The following is a 21,173-nucleotide window of genomic DNA, read 5'->3' as shown; positions in this document are numbered from 1 at the left end:
TTCTTATTACTTTGTACCCTTTTCTTTTTGCTTATATACGACAATACAAATCATCTTTAACTCCTACGTTTTTGTTTTGTAGTAACTTCTAGTTGTTTTTCAGAAGGTAGAAAACGACGATAAAATGACGATTGCCTTGAGCTCAGCAGATTTGAGTTCCCAAAGCCGCACATATGTTTCAGATAATTCGGCTATAGTATTTCAAAGGGAAGCCATTGAGGTTGTTCCGAAGTGTAAGAGACTGAAGATGGAGAAGAAACATGGTCACTTTGTTCTCGTTCACGGAGCCTGCCATGGAGCTTGGTGTTGGTATAAAGTGATAACTCTGCTTAAATCAATGGGGCATAAGGTTACAGCTTTGGACATGTCTGCTGCCGGGGTTCATCCAAAGCAATTTCATGAGATTCATTCTTTTCTCGATTACTTCGAACCATTGATGAGTTTCATGGCATCACTCCAACCAGAGGAGAAGGTGATTCTAGTAGGTCACAGTCTGGGTGGGTATGGCATATCAGCTGCCATGGAAAGATTCCCTGAAAAAGTTGCTGTTGCAGTCTTTGCCACTGCTTACATGCCCAGTCCAAGTCTCCCTTATGAAACTCTTTCTCAACAGGTACATCCTTTTCTGCATTTCTTACCAGATTGGCTGTCTGGTTCTTAATCACAACTTCCATTAATACTGGTTTTCTCTGGGACAGCTCAATGAAACATTGGATTCCGACAAGACCATGGACACTGAATATGTGTTCCCCAATGGAACAGATAAGCCACCAACTTCAGGAATCTTGGGGCCTAATTTCATGGCATCCAAGTTCTACCAGCTATCCCCACCTGAGGCAAGTTCAATCAATAGCCCTTCCATCATTTATCATATATATTTTTCAGGTTTTAACAATCTCCATTGTTTTGTTTGCTTGGGGGCAGAATTTAACGCTTGCACTAACTTTAGTCAGACATGTTGGCCTCTTCAATGATGAAGAATCAATCAAGGCGGTTGCGGTCACCAAGGAGAAACATGGATCAGTTCGTCGAGTTTTCATAGTGTGCGGCAAAGATTATATCATGAAAGAAGAATACCAAAGGTGGATGATTGAAAACAATCCGCCCGACGAGGTGAAGTCGATTTCGGACTCGGATCATATGGTCATGTTTTCAAGACCCAATGAACTGTGCTCTTGCCTTCAAGAAATTGCAGACAAATATACTTAACAGCGTCATTGACAACTATTACTCTCACTGCTTGGAATGTGCTCGAGTTTACTGTTAAGTCTTCTTGATTGAAACAGCTGAAATAAGATGAATAAAGGTCAAAACTTTCATTTTCTTCTACAATTCGGAATAGCTGGCGATCTGGAAAGTTTTGCTGCAATCTTAAATTCAACTTATTTCATCAAACATACATCAAGAATTTATTAGCCATGCATGGAAAAAAGTTTGAAAATTGAAATGAATAATGGTTCGGACTACAACGAACCATTGATATATATATATATATATATGTAACTGAATTACTTTCATAATATTCAAAATCGAAACTGCCAACTAATCTAAAATTTAGTAAAAAATTTCATTGATAGTCGACGGTGTGATATCCCATGTTACATATGTAAAAAGAACATTTGGGTAAAATTAGATATTTTTATTTAATTTCTCTAATTATCTATCAATATTGTATTCACAACCAATTAAGATAAACTTTTATTTTAAAATATATTTAATTCCAATATAGATCAAATTTATAGCAGATTTCGCGCACTTGCACAATAAAAACAGTTTTCTACTCTACGTTTCCTATTTGAGAAACGTATGAATTTTACTTGGGGTTTTTTTTATAAGTAAATAAATTTTACTAAAATATTAATACGTAAGAGTTTATGAGTTCCTGCTGCAAATATTTCACATATCATGAAACTGTTCTTTGAATGATTAAATTAATAAATAATAATCGTTTAATTGGATTTATTTAGATGATTGTATAATAGATTAATTGAAATTTGATATTCTAATAATTCCTAGTATTGAGTTCAATCATTTATTGAATATTGCAATAAAAATAAAATTTATAATAGCTCAATTTGTTTGTAAGCAATTATAAATTAGTCTAATAACACGGATGAAAGGCATATTTATAAAACAATGTATAATTCAAATTTGTTCTTTAAAATATAATTAAAATAATGTACTTCAATCTTAATTACTTTAGACATGATATACTCTACGAATACGTGATACGAATATAACAAATCCAATTCCAAAACGTAGGGTTGAGAAGTTCCTTTTAAGTAATAGGATTAAACAGTGAATGATGGCATCTCAAGAAAGTAAAATGAAAAGGATAATAGATGACATGATATTTACAAGCTGATAGATTCAAATTATGCACCTTGCTATTATACCTTCAGATATTAAAAACCCTGCCTGTCTGCCTCATTAGCTTTCATCTGATCATTGCTGTGCTTTGTTACAAGTTCTATTCATGCATTTAAGAATATCTCGAGTAGTGGAATAGTTTTTACCCGAGTCCGGTAATCAGCTGAGCATGGTTGGATGCCCACTGTGGAGCATCCTCTTGATCATGTCCATTCCGAATGCAGAATATGATGAACTGAGTAATGGCAGCACAATATTAACTCACCATTTGTAAACATATTCCTCATTGGAATTTCCTAACAAACAGACATGAGAATGGCAACAACAGCTCATCAAAACAAAAGCCAGGGATCCAGCGCCACTCAATAGATCCTACTCTACTTGACCATAACAAGTTCTCCAAATGTCTTCCTCAAATCAAAACAGTTACAATAAAAGGTCATTTCAATCCCATCAAGAATAAAAGCAAACAAACTCTCTGACCTCCGTTGTAGATATAATACTTTATCATCTCTTGCTTGTGTTAAAAGACGTGACAAACATCTTACATCCATCAGAAGCGAGAACTTGTCACATTGGAATCAAGGGGGTAGGATAATGGGACGCCAGACCGACAAATGAAAAGATATTTGTTCTTTTTTGAATGAATGAATGAAGACAGACAAAAGAATATAAAGCGACTGTTTTCAAGAAGAAAACCCTATTAGGGGTTAGCATATTCTAGTTCCTTCCAAACAAAATGATTATGGGGCATCTGATACCGTTGGATGAGGATAAATACTATTAATAGTAGTGAAAGGGGGGAGGGAGAGAGATAGGTTTACTAGTGTTCCTTTCAACATTAACCGTTTAGTCAAGCCAAAAGCCACTCAAATATGATTATGTACAATGCATACTCTGTAACAGATGACAATTGGAAATATACTTAATGCTAGGAAATAAATTTTACTAGATTCAAAAAGAATCTCACTTCTGTTTTATTCCTGATTTGAGTTGGAATCTGCTTTTAGATTCCATTAAAATCTTTAACCATTCATCATTGGGCCAGTCATTTATTTCACAAACTTCTTAGACATAAACTCTTTTGCATTCTTTGGGCTTTCCAACTTGATATTTCACATAAGAGGATTTTGACGATAAACACCAAAGTTCTGGTGCAAAAGAGAAAAACAAATAACAATGCAACTTTCCACTACCATAAGTCATCTTACAACTATCTTACAACTAACCTGAAAAAAAGGAAAAATTAATGAAGAGAGAGCTGACCTAGGTATGGTGGTTTCATATGGAAAATAGATAACACCCTCAGATATAGGCGGTAGATGGTCCTTCTTCTCATTAACAAACTTTATTATTTGAAACAGAACCTCTCGAAGAGATGCTTCAACCATTGCTCTGCGAGAACTTCTCTCCTCAGTAGCACTCTCTATTTTAATGAACATATACCGCCATAATGGAGGAAGAGAATAAATAGTTTTCAAAGAAAGTAAAAACAGATTACAATTTTTTTAAAGTTAAGGTTTTAAGCATGGTTGTACCTCCCGGGTCAACGACCACTTTGGTATGATGAGTTTTGCTTGAATGGTGTTTTGGGTGTTGAGTCACATTCAAATTGGCATACCATTGCTCCCAATACAAGCGTTCGGTTTTGTTAGTGAACCAAGACGGCTGCTTGCTTTTCACCTCATAAAACGATAAGCATAACTGCACCACAAGCCAAAACTCATGTTCAAAACAAGATATATGCTAAAACGTAAATGGCAATAACCATATACATCCCGCAACATAAGCGAAAATAAAACTTGAACATAAAATCAGAGGCAATGGTTACTATATTCTAAATAAGTTCGCAAGAACTATAACTTAAGTGGAGATAACAGACCTGACTTTTCTTATTGGGATGTTTTTCCACCCAACTTATGAAATGATCAATCTTCTCATCAATTTTCTTCTCAAGTTCCACATCCCCACATTGCACCTACTTATCACAAATGCGAATTCAGGGAACATACAAAACACAGATTTCAAACGCTAGTGAAAAATGGGGAAACAAAAACGGTAATTTTGATTGGGAAAGTAGAACTGAAAACATAAATTACTCGCATAAGTAATTTCAAAAAGCTCCAAATCAACATCTTTGGGCCGAAGTAGACCTAATGCTCTATGAAACACAATCGTATGTAAAATGCCTGCCATCATGAATTTAAAAGGGGGGAAAAACTTTAACTGCCCAAATTAATCAAATAAAAACCACTAAAAACCCGGGGGAGTTTGATAAACAAATTTAATTATTAAAAAAGGAAAATATAGATATCGAACAGTGAACTTACAACGCAAAACTTCGCGAATTTCGAAATGCTCCACTTTCTAAATAGAATATTGTTGAATTTATCGAAAAGTAAAGGAAATTTCCAATCAGAAGCATAAATAGTACATTTCAATTTGTAAGAGTGAAAGAAACGTAAAGAGAACATTTTGATTACCAGTTCTTCGAGTTGACAGACTTCGCAGTTCATGATGATAGTTTCAAGAGGAAAAAACCAAAACAAAAACAAATAAAAGAAATTTGGACCGATTAAACCCCAGATATCGATCGTAGATTGTTTTACTTTAGAGAATCGATCTTTTAATCGAGGAGAGCCCTCCTTTTACTTTGTTTAAGCTCGGAAAAAACTTCTTCCTTTCTTTTGTGGTTTATGGATAATAAAATTTAAATGGCTTACGTAAGTACGAATATAACGTGCTTACTTCGAGTACATAAACGGCGTCGTATTTCAATTGGTTTCACGATTTAAAGAGGCCCGTGCCAGCAGTCCAGAACTGATCAACAATTCTCTATATGGCCTATGGGTTATTCTGTTGGGTCTTTTGTCCCTTACGCTCTATAATGATTAGAGTTCCATTTAGATCAGATGTGAAGTTGTTAAGTGTAGAGGTGTTTAATGCCACGAGTGTTTGTGAGTTGTTTGAATTTAATTTGTTCAAATGTTGGTTAATATTTAATTTAGGTTTACTCAGTTCAAACTCGATTTAAGATTTTAATGAATTAAATCGAGTAAGATCCAATTAGCCCCGATAAATTCATAAGCAATTCATTATTTTTTTTAATAGAAATCTTAAAAAATTGTTCTATTAAAAATATAATTAATAATTACTAATTTATTAAGAGATAATACAAAAGATGTTAAATTACTGCTTAATAATTATTATTAATTATTAATTTCCTAATAAACGATGATAAATATACTAAAATATTAATTAATAATTAATAGTTTACTAGATTTTACACATTATTAAATGATAAGGTAAAAGTTTTAAAGAGTTTAACGAGTAACAAGTCGAATAACGGACAACGAGTTGAGTTGAGTCGAATAATAATTTTTTTAACAAGCACGAATCAAACACTTCTCAACTTACAATCAACTCACTCATAAATACCCCTAGTTAAGTGTTTCTTTGAATTCGCAAGAGAATAAGTAAAATAGTGAAGGGCGTAGAAGTTAGTATTCTAATCATTTTTCATTGTTTTAATATGTTATATTTAAGAAATAATACATATATATATATATATATATATAAAGTGCTTAATAAGAGGATGATATAATATATCATTAAAATTAATTTATAAAGTTATACTATCGTCTGATTCATTAATATTACAAAAAAATTATACACTGTTCTAAGATAAAAGATTGTATTGGTTATATAAACTTAACCTAGATCAAGAGACTCGGTCGAGTCATGAACAGGTTTACTTGGTGGTTTGGATTAGCGGTTCAACTCCATGTCTTCCTGAATTAATAGGACACAACAGTATGGTAAAATGTAATTTACCAAGTCCGTATCAAAAGGGCCCTCATCAATCTGTTTCTTGATTTGATGTGTCTCCCCTTAGTTTATCTTATTAGTTAAGTAGTAATTAATTATAAATTTAGATGGCAAACATTCTTATAAATTACCGTATAAAATTTTCTAGAGAAAATGTTTGAAACTTAATTTCTACGTTAGGAATCAATCATTTTCCTCACGGATTTGATATTTTTTGAATAAACCAACAAGAAAATGATGATTAGAAGCAGCAACACTATTTTCCCCCTGCCCACACATTGATACAAACGCAAGGCAGCTCAGATTACATAGTTGTATCCGGGATGCTTGTTTTAACTCATCTTTTGACTGCTTTCCATTATGAATGTGTTAATCATCTCTGAAACGTTGAAATTATGCTTCTTTTGTAATATGTCGAATCCTGAACTGGATCAGGTCGAGTAAGTAAAGTTAATCACGCAATCATTAAGCGTTAATCATTTTGTTTTCGCTTAAATCTCTAACAGTCTCTTTCCATAGTCCATCACATGACCCCGTCGTCGTCTTCTCTGGTCGTTTAAGACAATAAAAACACAGGTCGAAAACATCAATGGAAGAATGATGTGACTGATATAGTTATTAACGTGTTGAATTAACTTCAAATATCTTTATCCATGTATGGTTACAACATCTGATTAAATTCAAAGATTCAAACATTTTTTGTGAATAAATTCAAGTAAAACGTGTCATCGTCGGTATATATCTTCATTACTCATCTGCGAATTCCAAGTCTACCCAGAATTGTTGATACGCTAATGTTAACATTTCTTGTCCGGGAAATGAAATACACGCAAAAGACAAATCTGCAGATTCCAAGTCATCTGCACACTCGTTTGAACGTTATTTCTTCTGGTATCCCCCCAATAAAGTTGAAAAAATCTCGATTATCTGACATGGTTTTTTCAGTTTAACTTGAATCGGATCAGAATCTAAGTATTATCCTCTGCACCCGTAAAAACCAGTGTTACCTCCATTTCCGATGCTGCTAAAGCCATTTATATTCCTCTTGAAACTACCATTTCGTACTAAAAAAATCAAACATTCCTCCATCTTTTCCTTTTCCCCAACATTATTTGGGATCTTCAATGAAGATCACTCTTAAGGTTGGTATATAATCACACATGACACAACCTCAAATGTAATTAAAAAAACAAAACCCAAGTAACCGAATCTTGTCTTGGTAACTGAAATTTTGAATAAACATTGGGGTTCCTGTTCCTTCAACATGTTACTGGAGAAATTCTCTGAGCTGCCATACAACTTCATCATGCTCCAGCACTTTATTTCGTTTTCTTTTTTATTATTTTAAGAGTCGCAGAGCTCCACTAAGAATCGACCCACATGACAGCCTTGTGTAAAGAGACATGATCTATAGTAGTTATTGTTCCTTATTTAGCTTTTTTGCCTGTCAGGTTTGGATCCTCCATTGGAGTGATCACTTTGTTTCGTGGACGATTTATTTTGATTGCTGGTTATAGGGTCCATAGGGGGAATGTATAGGTTTTAAGAACTACCCATCTTTCTCCTTTCAAGAAATTCCCCATTCTTATCTTATTTATATAATATAAAGCTCTTTGAATCCATAAAAGAAAAGGTTGCATTATGGAACTTGTCCTTTGGCACCAACACCGGCTTCTTGAGAAATAAATATATAATCCGAATATCCCTAGGGAAAATACATATGGAAATACTTGGTTGATCATCTTAAAAATCATTCCGATTATTAATAATATACATCATAGTTGCTCGAACTTAAGACATTAAATGAGAATAACATTCCCTTAATCCATTAATTTTCATCTACGAAAATTAAATCCATCTCTCATTTATTTATTTCTCAAGAATTATATTTTAAAAAATAATACTATATTCCGTAAATTAAACACACACTTAAATTTTTAATACAACTATTTTTTTCGTATATATTAGATGAATAAATTATACATGTAATTCAAAATTAAACACGAAAATACAGTTATTATAAGGTTTAAGCTTGAAACTCGATTATCATGTTAATTAGGGTGATATTATTTGGAAATCGGCTCCAACTATTGTTTGGACACTGACAAGACTGGACATTATTTGTCATTGAAAGTGGTGTGTATTTCGTTAAACTTGGCACGATCTATAATGGAGTCTTCCAATCATGTGGGTCATCAAATTGGCACATAGAGCAAGCTAGAGAGAAAATGTGTTCAATTAGTTCGAAATGGACCACCAATAAGTTAACATTAACCCCCGAGCGGGTCACTCCATTTGCTTACAATTACAACCACCATCTTGAGTCGGTGCCAATGAACGAAAGAGATGTCGTTTCAGATGGAAAAGAATTGTCTTACGTTGACAAATTTATCCCTTTTGTCACATTATCATGCATACTATAATCGGATCGTATTTGAAATTATAAAATTAATCGAATTTCATTATTATCAGTGTTTAATTTAGGCGTATTTGCATGCTTTCTTTACTTTTAGACTATTTAATTTATATAGTTTTTAGTTTAACTCTCACTATGTTAATTAATTGGCTTTTACTATTATTTCTCATTATTATTATTACATATTGTTTTGGTTAAAACTGACCATATAACCATATAGTGTTGTGAGGGAAAAAATTTAATATTATACACTTTAAGAATTATTTTTGAACTGAGGTGATTTAAACTATATCAAGTGTAAGTCGTAAAAAGAGATGGTATCTTTTGTATGTTCAGGAAAGACACGAAGACGATAGAACATCTTTCCCATGTTTCCTGTATGGTCGTCTCCTCTACTGTTTCATTGTCGTCAATGCATGACACCAAAAACATTGTGTAATCACTTCGTCTTCATGAAGACGTCATCTATTCTTCGAGTCTTTCCTATGATATTTTCTAAAAGATTCTATTTCAGAAAATAAAGTTGAAGATACATTAAACGGAAAAATAATTCTTAATAGATTATTTACCCGATTTTACCAATTTATGTGTTATTGTAAAATTAAAGGTGAGCAAAACAATTTCACCCATCAACCACTTAAATAAGTTATATTTCATCGATGTCTAACTCCAGGCCTTCCTCGTTAGGTATATGTTCAATGTTACCTATAAAATGTCATTTTGTTGACTCATGACAATCATTGCAGGCTAAGAAGGAAATCTTTGTGATTTTTCAAAATCATACTATCACTCTCAAGTCTCAATACATATTTTTAAAGGTATAGTATATGTAATAAATGGTAGGACCGGATTTCCATTGTTTTCTATACCATGCCAGTCATTGAATTAATTAAATTAATTAACATGATTGGTTCAAGTGGTAAGCAACTTGATATCGCTTAAGCAAAGTCTCAGGTTCAAGTCTTTGTATATATAAAAAATCTCAGCTGGGAGACTCACCCACCAAACTAGGTGTGCGACTTGGGTCGGTTCAGATTAATTAAGGTGAAGCTTTAAAACCGAAGGGCAACCAATTTTTTTTAATTAAATTAAGCAGTGAATACGTGAGCTGTTTTGAATTTAATGTTTAAAACAATAGTTAAGTAGCCTAGTTAAATAAGAATTTAGCTGATATTGAGTTTGAATAATTACGTGAGACAGGAATTTGAGTGGCTCAAAATAGCCATGTGAGAAATATATTATAATGCATGGATTATGTCTGGCAGGGAAATTGTTTGAACTCCCATTGTTGATATTTTTCAATGCAAGCTAACATGCAAGAATAGCTATCCCACTTGGAGAAAAAAGAGAATTGAAATAAAAGGAAGAAGGTGAGGAACCCTAGAAAGCTGCAATGCCGCATAAGGGGTGTCACTGAGAACGTGGGAGTGTATATATCACACCTCATGCACCTATGAGGGTGCATTTCATGTCACATTTTATTTGATTATAATCAAATTAATTTGTGTATATAAAATAAGTTATCGTCAAATAGAAATAAAAATAACATATTACTATTAAATACTACTTTAGCTAAGCTATGTACTTAAATTTTAGTAACCGTTGGTGTAATTTACCTAAATACTAATTCATTATGTAATAACTTCTTACCAATATTTCTAGGTAAATTTTAATAACATAGAATGTGAGAGTTTTTAATCACTTGCTTTAGAGGTTGTTTACAAATCAAGTAAATTTTTTTAAAAGAATATAAATAATCAAATATAAATATAAATTTAGTTAAACAAACAAACATAAAAAAATAAATACAAACACAAACAAATAAACATTTTATTCATATTCATTTATTTAATTAAACTAACAAAAAAATATTAATCAAATTAATTCGTTTAATAAATAAAACAACCTAAATGATTTTTTTACCGAAGGATTCACAAACATTTAACTCAACGTTGAATTGATTGACAGCACTATTCCTAGATAATTTGAATGGTAGGAATGGATTAAGCCCGTGGATCGAGGGAAGCTGTCCCCACAGAACATTGACGGCGACTACATTGTCTACCCGTTTGCCCAAACTGCCCAAAATCATGCCCGAACATTAACAGAAACAAAATGATCGTAAGCTCCCATCGTTCTCCGCTGCCCATCCATTCCAATCAGATGAAAAGAAGCGAGGGCAAAGGGCAACCCTTTCTTTGTTGTCGGTCATTGCATTCCTAAAGTTCCCGCGAACCGGACGGCACGCGCGGTCAGATGCCTCACTCTGCTGTACTTCCCAATTCCAACAGCAACAGTTTTCTCATAAACAAAAACAACATGGTTTTATCTCTTCGTCCCTTTGTAGTGTGCATTCTTATAGCCAAACAGAATATGGTGTTTTCTTTTTCTTACATGTGCTTCTGTTTGGGTAATTTTCATTAAATTCTTTTGCTTTTCGCATTCACATTTCAGTTTTAACTCTCCCTCATGAACTGTACAAGATGGCATTATAGGAGCTATTTTCATTTTCAAACTTTGGTCCTTTTCAGACAACTTTTCAAACCCAACACAGGGATGTCTAAAAATTTCAACCTTAAAAGCATATATATTAATATTTATTAATAGTACCATAATATGGTACAATTTCTTCTTTGACACAAATGTCCCTTCCACGCAACTTGTTTGATCATGTGTTTACTTTTTAAGTTATAACTGATGACAGAGTCGATATGTTAGGTTTATGTGCCTTAATTAGGTAAATGTTCTTTCTTTGAAACATTTTATCGATTTTTCCATTAACTTTGATATATGAACACAATACACATTATATAGACTCTTAAGAAACAATACGTAAATGCACGTGTTAAATCATATTTAGTGTACTTATTATATCATCTTCATATTTACTAAAAATTTCTATCATATTAAAAAATTTATATTTAATATATTAATAATATTTTATTAATATATAATAAATAAATATTGATTCAATCGATATCGTTATTATAATATTAATTTGATCAATATTATCTTTGTTATAGAATTTTTTGCATTTAATTAATAGTTAAAAGTTCAACTATATACATTTTGTATAAAATATTTACATTTATTATTAAGGATTATCATTTAAGTGTCGATACGTAATTCATTGTCGATATAGACTTATGTTTGTCTATGTGTGTGTATATGTGTATATATATTTATACAATAATAATATAGTCAATATAAACCTTAAAAAAGTTATCAGTTATTGTCAATAATCTCTAAAATATGTTGTTAAAAGTTCTTAATTAATATTCGAATCTGATCGACCCGAAAAATATACACCTTCTACCCGATCCGAATCCGACCCGAAATAATATATTTATTAAAAAATATTATTTTTATTCAATAAAAATAAGGATTTAACTGAAAAAAATAATATATAGAGGACATGATTGCAATTATCCTTAAATATAAAGGTAAAATTATATATTTTTTCGCGGGTCGAGTATTTTTCACTCTAAACCCAAACCCGGTCGAATGCAACATCTAAAAAATATAATCCAACCCGAACCCAAAATTTTAAAAAAAATCGATCAAATCTGATCGAAACCTGTCGGATTTAAGTCTCATGCCCATACCTATTCAATACCCATTAAAATTTAAATTCTTCTTCCCTCTCCAAATATAGGAAATGTTAAAAAAAAAATCAGTTATTTAGAGCCCTGAATCCTAATCAAATTAGACAGCTTTTACATACTGTGGAATTTATGATAATAATAAGAATCAGGGTTAGGTAGTGCCAATTAATATTTTCTTGGTGCGATAGTAAAGAAAAATGTGTTTTTTTTAAGAAAGAGGTACTATCTCCTTCATCAATTGAGGCGTAAATATATATTTATATTTAATAATTTTTCACTTTAATAAAAAAAATCACAGAACGATAACTAAAGGTATAATCTATATAAATGATTCTGATCTAAAAAACTTTAATTAAATAAAAAATTATTGAAAATAGAAAATTGAACCGATGTGAATCTGATGTAAATCATGGCATTCATATGATACCAACACGAGTGAGCAATTAACCCCATATATCATAATAGAAACTAAAAGGCTAAGCAATGTGTGGCACACGATGGGGCGGGGGAGGGGCCGCCAATACATGCGAAGAACAATCGTGGTTCACTCATGCACTTGGAGCGGTCTCTAATTATGAAGGATGGAATTAACTTGGAAGGCCGGCCGGCAAAATTCAAGCCATGAGTCTCGGTTAGTGGCTTTACTTAATGGTGCTCACCCACTTTACACGTCCTTTCATCTCATTAGCCCTTCCCTAATCATGATTTTTCAATTCAACACAACACAATACTCTTGCCCCCACCCCTTTGATCATTTATGTTTCATCATCGCGTTTTGTTTTTATTATTTGTTTATCATAATAATTGTGCTCAAAACATTGATTTATCAATTTTATAATACCGCACGATGATTCAGAATTATCAGATTTGTTCAACTCCAAGCCAAGACCCAATAAATGATTATTCATTAAGGGAAATTGATTACAGTTATCATTAAGCAAAACCCATATTATTTTATTAAATACACAGTGCAGCAAAGAGTGGTAGATAATTTTAATTACCAAAAACGCCCACAGTATCAAGGGATTTATTTTAGATGCGGTTTACCTAATTAAATAATACGGACATGCGGTATTAATGGGGACATGCGGCCAAAAACCGTGCAACACAAGGGAACGAAGTATTTATATATTTTGTATTTAATCAAGTTTTTTTTAAAAAAAATTTAAGTTCGGGTTGATTTGACTTTTTTAAAGGGTGAATTGTATCGAGTTAGAATTTATGGTGAAAAATTGACATGACCTGACCCAATATAATATTATAATTATCTCTTATATATATATATGACAAGTGTCGTTTTGACATGACCTGACCCAATATAATATTATAATTATCTCTTATATATATGACAAGTGTCGTTTTGCTGTCAAAATAAATTCTTCATTCTCAATAATATATAAGAAAGAAATGGGTAGTAGAGAGAAGTAGAATCGATCCACAAAGACTTGAAAAATTCTAAAAATTTCGGTTTGAATTGTTACGACCATGCAATATGTAGTAAATTAAATAAAGAGGGGTTTGATAAAAAAGATTGAATAAAAAAACTAATTAAAGGCAAAAATTAAGAAGATTGAAAATACTTATGGTAAAAAGCATCCTCAAGCCTCGCTTTGACTCAATTAGTTTCAGATCATCGAAAACGGATTTTCACTTCAAGATTCACACCGGTTACAATCTACAAGGCCCAGTCTTTGTAACTTGCTTTTCACTTTGGTAACCGATTTTCCCAAGACCAATCTTTGGAAATCCAACTTTTAATTGAACCAACTACGACAATCGTCGTTACCACAAAAACAATTTTAGTTTTAGAAAAACCCGACTCGATTATGTTGTCTCGCTGAGAATCGAACCTGGTCTCAATTTCCCTTAGCGGACCGTCTCTAAATGTGTTCACAGGAAGTCGGATATGCTACAAGCCGATCTTTCTCCCAACTTTAAATCCGAACAACATCCAAACCAACGAGCTCTTTTTTAAATGAAAGTGTTTTGATTTTATAGGATAGGTCGATTACCTATCAAAGTTTTCAGGAAAGTGAGAGTAACATCCTTAAGATATTAAGTGCTTTTCAATTCTCACATATTGAATTGAGTCATCGATTAGCCTTTCGGCTTATGAGAAAATTAGCTAAATATGATAGAATTTATACTTAGCATATTGAAAAATAAAGCTTGAAAAATAAAAAAATAAAAAATGAAAACGAAAGAAGAAGAACAAAACTTTTATAAAAACCAAAATCGTCGAAAGTTACTAAATCTAAAAACAAATGTGTTTTGAGTCTTATCCTAAGAGGGTATTTGTAGCTTCTAAAATCCTAGATATAAACAAAGAAATTAAAAGAAAATAACCCTAAAGATAATTCCAAATGTTTTCAAATTCAAACTTTAAAATTTAAAAATAAATCTCCTAAGATATCTCTGTCCGTCCACCTTCTAGAAGGTGATGACTAGATCTTCTAGAAAACTGTTGCTGACTAGACCTTCTAGAAACTGTCACGTCATACCGTGTCATGCCCAGTGTCGTGCTCATGTCTCTAGTCGTGATCAAATAATAAAAAAATACATAATGCACAATTTTTACTGCTAATTCTTGAAAATAAGTTCTTGCATGAAAATAATCACAATACAACTAAATCAATAGTAATAAATCCATAAGATCAAAGAATTATCAAGCATATAACACTCATCAATATGTAGACATAATTATAATAATATCTTTATGTATGTTATTTTTTCAATTATATCATTATTTTGTTTAATAAAAAATAAATTATATATATATATATGAGTAGGATTGGATTGAATTGAATTGAATTGAATCGGACATAAACTTTTACCTTAAAAATTAGGTTGAATTTTGAGTTGAGTGAAATCTTTCTTAAACCCGAATCAAATCAATTACAAATGAAAATTTTAAGTTTTTTAAGTTTTGATTGGAGTTCAAATGAATTAAAAACATGATACAATCTACGAGCCTCCCTAATTATAACTGAAGAATAACTTGAGAGTCAAAGGGTAGACTAGGAAATGTAGGTAAAAACCTCCAAGAACTGGTCATTATTAACAGCCAAAATTCACTAGCTTTATTTATTCTATGGGGATAGATATACAATAAAAGGATAAGCTCTTCTTTATCTCTTCAGTATTGATGGAATATTAAAGCATCCCAAAGTCATTCTTATGCACCCAAAAGCAGTAAAGAAAAGCCGAAGCCAAAGCCAGCTCAAGTGAAATCACAAAGGCAAGTCATGTTTCAAATCTCTCCTCATGGTCATGGATCATGCATGAGTTGAAGACAACAAACCTTAATCTCTTTTTCAAGCCACTAAAAACTCAACAGAAAAAAGAAACACTTACCTGCTTCTTTGCTTTTCTGTTTTTTCTTTTTCTTTTTTTGGATTGTTGTAGATCTATATACAAAGATGATTCAAGAACTCCTAGGAGGCACTTCTGGGTTTAATTTTGGAGATGGTGGTATTGCTGGGAGAAAATTCTCCATCAATGGAACCATTTTGGATGGTACTACTAGTACTACTGCCCTTACTTCTTCCATCCCCATCCCCATCGCCTTCTCCTTCTTCCACGGCTTCACCGTCGACTAATAACTCCGCCGCTTCGGCTGTAAAGACCGACCAGAGCCAGAATTTGAGGTGTCCCAGATGTGATTCGTCGAACACCAAGTTTTGTTATTACAACAACTACAACCTCACTCAGCCTCGTCACTTTTGCAAGACTTGCCGTCGGTATTGGACCAAAGGAGGTGCTCTCAGGAACGTTCCTATTGGAGGTGGGTGTAGGAAGAACAAGAACACTACCACTGTTTCGACAACGATGGGAAAATCGAGTGCTGCTAAGATGAAAACACCAGTGTCGGATATTGGAAGATCTGGTCATGGGAATGGGTTCGACAATGAGCTTCAATCTAGTCCAATCCTTTGGGCTTCACCACAGAGTTCTTATCTTCTAGACTTATTTAGAACTACCCAAAACCCTAACTCTAACACATTGTCTACTAATATCAAGGAAGAGATGAGCTTTCTTGGATCACATGTCATGAACGAGCCAGCAGTTGGGAGCAGTACTGGTGCTTTAAATGCTCGAACCCTAGGCTTGGATCCTCTTTCCCAGGTCCCTTCTCTCGGACTTTGCAGCTCTTTGTGGAGAAACAATCAACACCAAGCTCAACAGCAACAACATAACAACAATAATAATAATGGATCGTTCCTACTAGGTGAAGTTCAAAACACAGGGATTCAAGAACTCTATCAGAGGCTGAAATCATCATCAAACTATTACCCCGATAGCTCGGCAGCAGTTCTAAGCAATGTGGGTTCTTCTTCATCAGTTCTGGAGTCGGCTCCAATTGCGGGTGGAGAATTGGGTTACTGGAATCCGGCATTTTCATCATCATGGTCTGATCTCCCAACAACTAATGGTGCATATCCGTAACAAACCTTCGCCTTTCCCTTTTATTTTATCTCAGCTTTTTAATATGCCAATGTTGTTGCATTACCTTTTGGTATATGAATATATATGGCTGTATATATATATATTTTTTAAATTTTCTCTTTGAAGTGTGGTTTGAGGTGTGTGTTTGATTAACTTATTAGAGCGTACCAAGGACGAAGACGAAGTAAAAACCACGGAAAAAATGTTGGTAGTTTTATTTTCAGAGGTTCCACGTTGATAAAAATGGTGATCTTTGACTACAGGTATGAAAAGGGTTTAACTTCAACTTAAGACTCAAGACACTAATGAAAGCAGTGATTTAGTTAAAGGCAAACATAAACATGGAAACTGCCTTGCTTAAATCGAAATCTGTTAGGGTTTTTGGTTTTCTAATGATTTTCATAAATTATAAGAGAGACCGAGTGGTGAGTTGCATATGAGATTTAAGATTCTCTAATTAAACAACTGTCTTTTTGTTAAAAGGAAAATAATATGTTTGATAAAGCAGCCATGGGGAAAAGTTTTCGTAAACAACAATTTAGTTCTCGCGGTGGAAAGGAGGATTCCATTGCAGCCTTATGTTTAAAGAGTAGGTGTCTGCTCCTAATTGCCTGTTTCTCTTGAGATTGGCTTGCAGTTTTTATTCCTTTTCACTGTCTTCTTTATAAAAGAAAAAACACCATTTTCAGTCCCTTATCTTTTCTCTTTCTTAAGATTTCATTCAATGTTATAGAGAGATGGATTAAATTTGCTTAATTTATTGCTTTTTATACAAATTCAAGATTTGATCGGAATTTTTTTTAGTTTCGTAAGCAACCCTGATCGGAGATAGACCGAATTCAATTTTTATATAATTAAAAAAATCATATTATTAAAATTTTATTTTAACTTCGAATATAAAATCTTGCGTCTGTCTTTTATCATCAAACTTATTTCTCAAGTATCATATGGATACAGTAAACACGTCCATGCCATAAGGAAAAATTTCACCGAGTAATCTAGAAAGCACAACAAGTTTAATAAAACTTCTTTTGAACCCTAAACCCCATTTTTCATGCTAACAGTCACACCCTTGTAACTGAAATTGAAGGGGGAAGAGTCATAAAACTAACAGAGGATGAAGAAAATATAAAAATTACAGCAATGCCACATTATGTTCTATCAATGGAGGGCCTTGGCACAACGCAGTGCATTTGGAGGAATGTCGGTCTCAGTATACAAGCTTTTCTCGTTGTTCCCAACTCTGAGGTAAGTTTGCTTGCCTAGGAACCGGTCCGACCATATTTGTGACCTCAAATTCCACATTCCCTTGTTGTCCAATGAAACCAAAATTGCTGTCCAGGAATTCGGATATACCTGAACAGTGTGTCTAGCTATCCCATCAGCCAGATTGTAGCGTCTCTTCGAGTCGGTTGTCCACTTTCCGCTACCATACCCGACGACGTAGAAGCTCGTTCCGTCGAGATGCCACGACTGGATGGTGGGTTCAGTGTTTTGGAAGACAATCTCGATAAAGTCATGCAGGGTGAGGCCAAAGACAGATACAGCCATCGCCGGTGGCCTTGAAGTAGGGAAATCCTTGATGTTGTTTAAGGTAAAAACACCAGGGATGTTAAACCAATCCGCAAGCTTCAATGGAGTTGTTGGATCCACATAAGAGATCCCGTTAATAGTATAACGCAACTTTCCATTTATCTTGGCTTTTGCATTAGCCAAAACAAGTGTCCTCACAATCTTTATTGAACCATAGTGGAATGATCCTTGAGGATTAGGCCTAGCTGCATTGGCCGTCAAGTTCAATCTAGAGTACCAAAATGAGAAAAAAAACATTGTTAGCATATTGTAGGATACATGATGACCAGCAATAAGTCAATTCGATTACCTTATTGTTCTGGCTTGTTTCATGGACCAGTGAACGTGATAAGTCGGGCCAATAGGCAACGGCAAAGAAGCCGGAGTTTTGGAGCCCTGATACCGAAGGATGCCGGTGGTGGTGAGAATAGGCTTAGTGAAACGTGTTGAAGCAACAATGTAATAGTCCTTAATTGCCCCACGCAAGGTAACCAAAACAGATACTGATTGACCTGGATGAATATCGAGGGACTCGTACTCCTCCTGCAAACTATGACTTCCTTCAACTTCAACTAGAATCATTTGGTGACCTTGGATCCTGAAGTTAATCGATGTCGACATACCGACATTTGTAATTCTAAACTTGTAAGTTTTCCCTGTAATAAACCAGGAACAAAGCAAAACTCATCATAGTCCTATACAAAATCCTCTTGTTTAAAGCCTAAGAAAGCCTTGATTATGATGATTTACCTTTCTGACCAGTGAAAACTGAAGATTTGTGAAGACCATTTATAAGAAGACCATCTGGCAAAGGAAGACTAAAGCCTGAATTCAGCTTCTTCCTCAAGGCCTGTGAAAATGTGTTTGGTTAAACAACAGTGTTTAACAATTGGATTGGAGCCATTGCAGATCAATATACATATATATATGTACCTTATCGCCAGCCTTGTACCAATCACCAACAAGCAAGGTGAAATCTCCGGCAAATGCAGGGTAGGGGATTGAAATGACAGATCTTTGATTAATATTAAGAGCCCCAAAACCACCAATAGCTCTATGCATTGAAGTTGAAGGGTAGTACATGTAGGTTCCAATTTGATCCTTGAGCTGGAATTTGTATGTCCAGTTTGAGTGGGGAGGGATTGGACAATTTGTCCCAAGCACACCATCTTGCCATGAAGTCTTCCTTTGCTTAATTCCATGCCTAATTTCCAACAACAAAAATCTGGGTTATTAACAATGAAATTAACCAAACAAGCTGAGAAATTTGCAGACTAACCATGTAATGAGGAAGGGTTCATCTAATTGGTTGATGACATTAACAATGATGTTGTCGTTAGTGACACCTTCGATTGGAGGTCCTGGAAATTGATTGTTAATAAGAATAACCTGAAAAATTGTAAAAACAAACAAACAAACAAACATGTATTTCAACATTGTTCTTCAAAGGACTAAAGAAGAAACTGGTGTTTATTGGTTGATTATAGAAACAAACAAACCCGTTGGTAAACACCAAGAGGAGCTCGAGTTCCATACGTGACAAACCAAGTATAGTATAGATATGGATCTTCTGCATTAGCACATAAGATACTAAAGCAAGCCAATATCCCAAGTAAAAATTGCAGGAAAATGGGCTGTTCCATTCTTTTCATCTTCAACCTTTTTCTACTCTTTTTGTTACCCTAAAGATTCGAACAAAAAGGAGACTTGGTGGAGTTGAGTACTGCAAACAAGAACACAAACTTTATCTTATATATATGCAACAAGATCACGCAAATGACAGCATGGCCATGTATCTCCATGCATGCGGAAACCTTTATTGCGGCGCACTTCATGCTCGAACTTCAGATCCCATGAGCTTGTTCATCACCCATGTTCAGTTTCGCTGAAAATATTCCCGATAATCAATTCCCCAAGTTGATCATAAGAACTGGTGTAGAATTTCTCGAAAAATGAAAACAGCAGATCCATAACATGGAGTATTTCTTTATTCGTTCTGTTTGTTTCTCTATTGAATTTCTTTGTGAATATTTAAGTAAACATTCAATTTGGAAGGGCGGCTTTGGCTTAAAAGAAACGGGAGCACCGGAGCCGAGTACGGATCATAATCATTTCACCGTGGGAATTTAATCAACTTCACCTTCTATGTAACGCATATAATAATATATAATTAAATTAACAGCTTGTATTGATGCCATCATTTTATATATATGTATGTATGGTTGATGACTTTTAATTGCACACTGTTTACGTTGGAGTTAATTAAATAGTATATCTAGAGAAAAGAAAAAAGAATTATTTTGATATTTAATATTTTTTTTAATTCAGTTTGATCTATAAGCTTTCTTTATACGAAACATGTTATTCCGTTCTATTTTTTCGTTATAAAAAAAGTCATGTGACACTCTATGAATATATCACCTAGAATGTTATGTGGTAGATAATATGTGTTAATATAAAAAAAATCATTCAAACTCTTTAAAATTTCAAAAAAATTAAGTATTTTGAAGATTTTTTAATATTTTTGATTTATTTAAAGATATTTTTATGAACTTTCTTGAATTTTTTTGGGTTTAGTATATGTATTAATGTGACACATAACATTGTAAGTGACGCATTCTTTGAATATTATATTAATTTTTCATATTTTTCTTATTTTTTGGCTCCCCATAGTCCATAATTAAATGACTTAAAATGTGGGGGGGGGGGGGAATTTATGTTAGTAATGAATTAATCTCAGCTGGAACACATCACACATCACATGCCTATTATTTTTTTTTAAAAACAAATTGTTTATAAAAAATAAACTTTTATTTAGTTGACTCTTAACAAAAACATAAATCAAATATATTTATTAAAGGATAATGACTTATTTATGCATAAAAATATTTAAAGTATCAACCTTTGTAAAAGAAAATAATAGAAGAAGGGCATGC

At 33.3% G+C, this 21,173-nt stretch overlaps 3 protein-coding genes and 1 pseudogene across 3 annotated transcripts; 2 read left to right on the top strand and 2 right to left on the bottom strand.

Moving 5' to 3' along the window:
• Window positions 1-107: 107 nt before the first annotated feature.
• On the top strand, window positions 108-1,209 carry LOC120125724 (polyneuridine-aldehyde esterase-like). The gene is made up of 3 exons (XM_039144085.1): window positions 108-613; window positions 699-836; window positions 925-1,209. The coding sequence occupies exons 1-3, from the start codon at window positions 125-127 to the stop codon at window positions 1,207-1,209; spliced, it is 912 nt and encodes a 303-aa protein (XP_039000016.1). The 5' UTR covers window positions 108-124.
• Window positions 1,210-2,237: 1,028 nt separating this feature from the next.
• LOC120125726 (autophagy-related protein 101-like) lies at window positions 2,238-4,948 on the bottom strand. Its single transcript, XM_039144086.1, has 7 exons — window positions 4,854-4,948; window positions 4,701-4,737; window positions 4,474-4,559; window positions 4,253-4,348; window positions 3,909-4,074; window positions 3,637-3,796; window positions 2,238-2,605 (listed from the first exon to the last, which is right to left on the bottom strand). The coding sequence occupies exons 1-7, from the start codon at window positions 4,884-4,886 to the stop codon at window positions 2,530-2,532; spliced, it is 654 nt and encodes a 217-aa protein (XP_039000017.1). The 5' UTR covers window positions 4,887-4,948; the 3' UTR covers window positions 2,238-2,529.
• Window positions 4,949-15,411: 10,463 nt separating this feature from the next.
• LOC120125723 lies at window positions 15,412-16,752 on the top strand (annotated as a pseudogene).
• Window positions 16,753-17,826: 1,074 nt separating this feature from the next.
• LOC120125695 (L-ascorbate oxidase homolog) lies at window positions 17,827-19,970 on the bottom strand. The gene is made up of 6 exons (XM_039144060.1): window positions 19,737-19,970; window positions 19,517-19,626; window positions 19,171-19,441; window positions 18,988-19,087; window positions 18,548-18,893; window positions 17,827-18,466 (listed from the first exon to the last, which is right to left on the bottom strand). Exons 1-6 carry the CDS (start codon window positions 19,887-19,889, stop codon window positions 17,827-17,829), a joined length of 1,620 nt encoding a protein of 539 aa, XP_038999991.1. The 5' UTR covers window positions 19,890-19,970.
• Window positions 19,971-21,173: the final 1,203 nt, after the last annotated feature.

This window comes from Hibiscus syriacus, unplaced genomic scaffold (genome assembly GCF_006381635.1).
Source record: "Hibiscus syriacus cultivar Baekdansim isolate YM2019G1 unplaced genomic scaffold, ASM638163v2 tig00110437_pilon, whole genome shotgun sequence".
Lineage (NCBI taxonomy): Eukaryota > Viridiplantae > Streptophyta > Magnoliopsida > Malvales > Malvaceae > Hibiscus > Hibiscus syriacus.
This window is presented reverse-complemented; position numbering and strand designations above follow the sequence as displayed.

Bases quoted from the DNA above. Each gene is read 5' to 3' on its own strand.
- LOC120125724 (XM_039144085.1), top strand. From the start codon at position 125: ATGACGATTGCCTTGAGCTCAGCAGATTTGAGTTCCCAAAGCCGCACA. The intron at 614-698 runs GTACATCCTTTT...TCTCTGGGACAG, and splicing joins ATGAAACTCTTTCTCAACAG to CTCAATGAAACATTGGATTC. The intron at 837-924 runs GCAAGTTCAATC...GCTTGGGGGCAG, and splicing joins ACCAGCTATCCCCACCTGAG to AATTTAACGCTTGCACTAAC.
- LOC120125726 (XM_039144086.1), bottom strand. From the start codon at position 4,886: ATGAACTGCGAAGTCTGTCAACTCGAAGAACTG. The intron at 4,349-4,473 runs GCGAGTAATTTA...TGTGATAAGTAG, and splicing joins AGCTTTTTGAAATTACTTAT to GTGCAATGTGGGGATGTGGA. The intron at 4,075-4,252 runs GTCTGTTATCTC...CTTGTGGTGCAG, and splicing joins ATCCCAATAAGAAAAGTCAG to TTATGCTTATCGTTTTATGA.
- LOC120125695 (XM_039144060.1), bottom strand. From the start codon at position 19,889: ATGAAAAGAATGGAACAGCCCATTTTCCTGCAATTTTTACTTGGGATA. The intron at 19,627-19,736 runs GTTTGTTTGTTT...ACAATTTTTCAG, and splicing joins CTCTTGGTGTTTACCAACGG to GTTATTCTTATTAACAATCA. The intron at 19,088-19,170 runs GTACATATATAT...ACATTTTCACAG, and splicing joins GGTACAAGGCTGGCGATAAG to GCCTTGAGGAAGAAGCTGAA.